This window comes from Hemibagrus wyckioides, linkage group LG07 (assembly GCF_019097595.1).
Source record: "Hemibagrus wyckioides isolate EC202008001 linkage group LG07, SWU_Hwy_1.0, whole genome shotgun sequence".
NCBI classification, from domain to species: domain Eukaryota; kingdom Metazoa; phylum Chordata; class Actinopteri; order Siluriformes; family Bagridae; genus Hemibagrus; species Hemibagrus wyckioides.
The window spans coordinates 13,371,854-13,377,043 of record NC_080716.1 but is presented as its reverse complement, the minus strand read 5'-3'; the positions used below and the strand labels follow the sequence as shown (position 1 = coordinate 13,377,043).

Genomic DNA, 5,190 nt, shown 5'->3' with positions numbered 1-5,190 from the left:
TTAAAAAACTTTCTGCATCAAACTATTAAACTGAACTCTATTTGAACACATACATACATACACCAGGGAAACACTTCGCAATAGCTAACAATACAGTTCTTACAGACAAACCACATAACCAAAGTCATAACACACAGCTCAAGCAGAATACTCACAAACGCACACAACAAAATGACACACATACTCGCAACATTCTCAGCAACCAAACCTGATCATATTACCTTACTCAACCACCATTCCAACAACTACTCTTTGCGCGCACACACACACACACACACGCACACATGAACACCCCTCCCCATCTAGCCCACCAAACAACTTCCCCTCCAATCACCATACTGATAAAGTAACATGACCATGCTGAGTCTACTGTCTAGTCAACTGTCTACTCTTCTACATACACCAAATTACGAATTACAACACATCTACAAATCTGAATTAAGAAAAGTAATTACAGTCTCAAAGATCACCCAATGACCCGGGAGGCAGGTTGAATGCATGGTGAGGAAAAAAATAAGACGTTTTTATTACAGCAGAAATATAACTGAAACATTTTAAACTATTAGAAATATATTACTGACATTGACCATGTTTCCTTTTCATTGCCATAAGGATAGATAGATAGATAGATAGATAGATAGATAGATAGATAGATAGATAGATAGATAGATAGATAGATAGATAGATAGATAGATAGATAGATAGATAGATAGATAGATAGATAGATAGACAGACAGACATTTACTGTCATTGCAATGAAATGCTGTTTAGCATCTACCAGAAGTGCAAATAGTAGGAACTGTGCAAATGAACAAGTGCAGATAAATATGTAAATATGTACATCAATAAATAAGGCTATGTCAGCATGTGCATAGAGAGGTATGTGCAAGTTGTATTTACAGCAGATAAAATGTCAAGTGCAATCATATATTATGTGCATTAAGTACAATAATATACAGTGTATATAGATAGTGCATGTGCGCGCGTATACAATACTCACAAAAAGTTAAGAATATTTGGCTTTTGGGTGAAATTTATGGAAAATGTAAAAAGTTCACACTACAGTGATATTATATCATGAAAGTAGGGCATTTAAGTAGAAGCATGCAATGGTGATTTCCTCATCTCAAACAATTTATTGAAACAAAAGCCAACAAGAGTGGTGGGTATACCACAACAAAAAATGTCAGTGTCTCAATAATTTGTCGTGTGCCCTTGACCATCAATTACACCTTGACAACGACGTCTCATGCTGTTCACGAGTCGACTAATTGTCTGCTGTGACTTGGCATTCCACTCTTATTGAAGGGCGGCCCTCAAGTCACTGAGGTTCTGGGGTGCAGGGTTACGTGCCTCTACACAGCAACTCAGCTGATCCCATAGGTTTTCTATGGGATTCAGGTCTGTAGAAAGTGCCACTCCATTTGAGGTACCCCAGCCTCCAGCAGCCGTTCCCTAATGATGCGACCTCGATGAGCTGGAGCATCCTTGAAGATGAAATTAGGCTTGTGTTGTTCATGCAGGGGCACAATGACTGGATTAATTATGTTGAACCATTCACAATATGTAGACACATGTATCTGTATTGAGTAGACACACCTGCCCAGACTGTAACACCACCACAACAGTGGCTGATGCATAGCGCTCTCCTTGACATCTCCAACATCGTTGGCGGCCATCATTTCTGCTCAACGTGAATCGACTTTCATCAGAGAACAGCACTGAGGCCCACTGGTCCCTCGTCCAGTATAAATGATCCCTGGCGATGACACCTGTGCCTGGTGGTGTGGTCAGGTACCCTTGCAGGTCATCTAGCACACAGACCACGCTGATGTAAACCGTTTCGAATGGTCTGACGTGACACTTGGGTGACTCTCACCTCCCTTAAATGTGCCTGGAGTTGAGTGGCATTCATCGTCCGGTTCTGCAGGGCACTGTTCACAATGAAGTGGTCATCAACATGGGATGTGGCCAAAGGACATCCACTTCTATGCTCTTCCAGTCTCTCTGTATCTGTCACAACCTGCTGATGACACTCTGATACTCTAAGCTTGGTGGCCACTTCCCTCTGAGAACATCCTGTTTGAAGCCTCGCAATGGTGAGGTACTGTTGATCAATTGTTAGGTGTGATCTCTATCTCTATCTAAATAGGTGTATAGAGGTATTGTATTCATTTCAAAATGCCACCTTAAGGATATTGGAGATTGAGAGCGAATATAATTTCTGTTCTGTATATTCATTTTCTTTAGCTACACACACACACACACACACACACACTTTGTGCACTAAACAGATAGTCATTGTGTTACACCCCTAGTATAGGGTATAGCACAAAAGTACATCTTTTTCATGTCCATACAAGTAGCAGTAATCTGTGGTAGCTTTCTCATTGGCCTTCTGTAGTGTATTCATGCAAGTGGTGTAATTTTAAATACAAAGAAGGCATGTCAATTTCTACAGAGCTGGCACACTTCCAGTTTCTCATTACAGTAAGCACAAGAACTCCCTGTTCAGCAAAAAACGCATTTATCAGCATGAATCAGAGTACACGCTGTTGAAAAAGAAGAAAAAAAAAAAAAAAAAGAAAAAACAGATTTTGCTGGAACATTAGATTTATTTCTCAAGGCTACTGTATTGTACTGTTGAAACAGACCATCAGTAGTGCTGGTATCCCAGCAGGCCAAATGTACAAGGACCTGAAATGAAGCAAACCAGATGTATTCAAAATAGTTTATTGTCAAATAGACAAGAAATTCCACTTCCTGTAACAGGAACCTCTTAAAATATGTCCAGTTTTCAGAACAGCACTGCAAAGGTGATAGAAAAGACAGAACATTGGGGAGGGGGAAGCACTAAACAGGCTCTTTGATCAGGCAAACTTCCTAGAAAAGCCAAAAATTCTTTTAAACAATAGTAGAACAGTGAAAACATTTTTACATGTACACTGAGCTTTAATGCCTTTGGCAGCATGTTTTTACAAGCAGGTACTCCACAGAAAGCACTTCTTTGAGAGACGTGCCGTTCTTCCACACACCCGATATGAAACTGTGCTAGTCCCTTTTTAATATTTAAGGTTTTGGTTACACACTAGTGACAATCAGAAAGAATTAATGTCACAATCATTTGTGCACTAGGAAATAACTGGAAATACAAATAACAGACAGCACATTTATCGGTACAACATCCTATACCAAAAGACATGAAACTCCACCAACGCATCAAATGGCTCAATGCGTTTCTCTACTTCCCCCAAAACAGAACATACAGTGAAACTACTTAACTAGATCACAGAGTATAAAAAGTGCAGGAAAAAGAAAACGAGCCGTTCAAAAGGCAGCCCTGTACATTCATACATCTAAGTGTTGAAGTGCATTGTACCGTTAAACATCAACCCAGTGGCTCAGCACTCCTCGACTACGGTACCAGCCGCTGACGAGTAGAGCTTCTTCTTAACGAGCCGGAAGCCAGGGCCAAGCTTGAGCGTGCGACGTGAGAAGCAGGTGCCGATACGCAGGAAGTCCCGGAAGTTCAACCAGCTGCTGCCATCTTGCTTGAAGACTAGAGTGAGCTCAAACGTGGGCACCATGCTGGCATCACAAATAAACCGTTCAAGCTTTGCACAGCGCCGCTGTTTATGGTGCTCCTCCAGCTCGAGGCGCACATCCAGCACGCAGCCGCGTAACCCACAGGGTTCGACTGCCGCCAGCCGTAAAACGTCCCTTGCCACCCGCCGGGTCAGCGTTTCAGGCACTAGCACTCTTGTGCAATGCAGAGTGCTGGTCTTCGCCCGTGCCAAGCAGCCCTCAAGCAGCCGTGCCAGCTGTTGGCACGCCCACTCCTCACAAGCCTCAACGCTGAGGTACGGCTCGGCCAGGCAGCGCTCCCAGAAGTCCAGTTCTAAACGGTGCAAAAGAATGAGATCATAAGGCACAAGAAGCTGCACCTGGCTGCAGGTTAATCCAAATCTTTGGTGTGATTTCAAATCACTGTCATTTTACCAAGCTGACATTTACCATTAAGGAACCAGTGTAATTTAACAACCACAAAATTTTTGGTTATTGTCTACTCTCCATTCAGATGTCATGCTTCATAATACTTACAGGTAACCCATAATAACAGTAAAAAAAAAAAAAAAATAGGGTCATTCACTAGGGTCTATTTGTGAAGGGCATGCATTTCAAGACATGCACAAGGCCATTATTCATCATTCCTTTACTTGTTATTTCTAACCAAGATATTAGGGCACATTTGGAGCAAATTATGTCCCTGTGTTCACAATACAATCTTTTTTTCCCCCCCAGACAGTGGGAGTGGCGATGTAATGAAAGAGCGCTATAATGTGTGGGTATAATGAGCACCCGTTCAGTTTGATTGTAGACCTCTCTGCAAGCTGACATTTATGTCTGCAGCTTATAGCATGATGATGTACACTCAGGCTGACAAAAGGAGCTGTGCTGCCTAAAAAAGCATGACTTCATCTAGTCGATGACGTCACTGCGACCAGCCTCCTGCCCTGCAGCTCCGCATCCACAGCGCTGTAAACATGCACTACAGCTGATCTACATCACCCCGGCTCTATAGCAAATAACAGTGATGCTGCAAATGCATTAACATGGAGGAAAAAATAATATGTATACACACATTACCGTTGTCGATGAATGACTGGTCGCATCCTTTATCAACAAAATCCGAGATGAATTCAGAGCTTTTGTTCTTCTGTGTGCTTGTTGCAACCATTGTGAAAGGAAACCCCTTTTTGGATTAGTTTCTTGGGCTTATAAAGTGCTGAAACGGGAAAAAAAGGAGGAATTTTAAACAAAGCCAACATTTCAGCCTGCACGCACTAAACAATGCTGCAGACTAACCCAAGTCATGACATATCTGTTCACCTCATCTCTGCAGAACAACATAGAAACTTCGAGAAAAACTTCCAGCTCTATACCACAGGGCGAACAAAGCAGTTACCTGTCACGGGCTTATTAAAGAACTGCTACAGAACAAAACAATAGACGTAAAGCTGGTTGCACTTACCTTTATAAAATAAGTTAAAATATATTTGTCATGAAAGGCTTCATATAAATAGTTCAATCACGCAAAAAAAAAACCCTCACACACATACAAACACACACACACTCAAACATTCACACCAAACGAAATGCCGAAAAACGCTCGACCAGTATTTATGGGAT

The 5,190-nt window shown here is 41.8% G+C and overlaps 1 protein-coding gene across 1 annotated transcript; it reads right to left on the bottom strand.

The window, feature by feature from the left end:
* Positions 1–2,717: 2,717 nt before the first annotated feature.
* LOC131355563 (DNA damage-inducible transcript 4-like protein) lies at positions 2,718–5,190 on the bottom strand. Its single transcript, XM_058393920.1, has 3 exons — positions 5,033–5,190; positions 4,648–4,786; positions 2,718–3,898 (listed from the first exon to the last, which is right to left on the bottom strand). The coding sequence occupies exons 2-3, from the start codon at positions 4,736–4,738 to the stop codon at positions 3,402–3,404; spliced, it is 588 nt and encodes a 195-aa protein (XP_058249903.1). The 5' UTR covers positions 4,739–4,786; positions 5,033–5,190; the 3' UTR covers positions 2,718–3,401.

Coding starts and splice junctions, on each gene's coding strand:
- LOC131355563 (XM_058393920.1), bottom strand. CDS start 4,738: ATGGTTGCAACAAGCACACAGAAGAACAAAAGCTCTGAATTCATCTCG. Junction 3,899..4,647: donor CCAGTCATTCATCGACAACG/GTAATGTGTGTA, acceptor TGCACCGTTTAG/AACTGGACTTCTGGGAGCGC.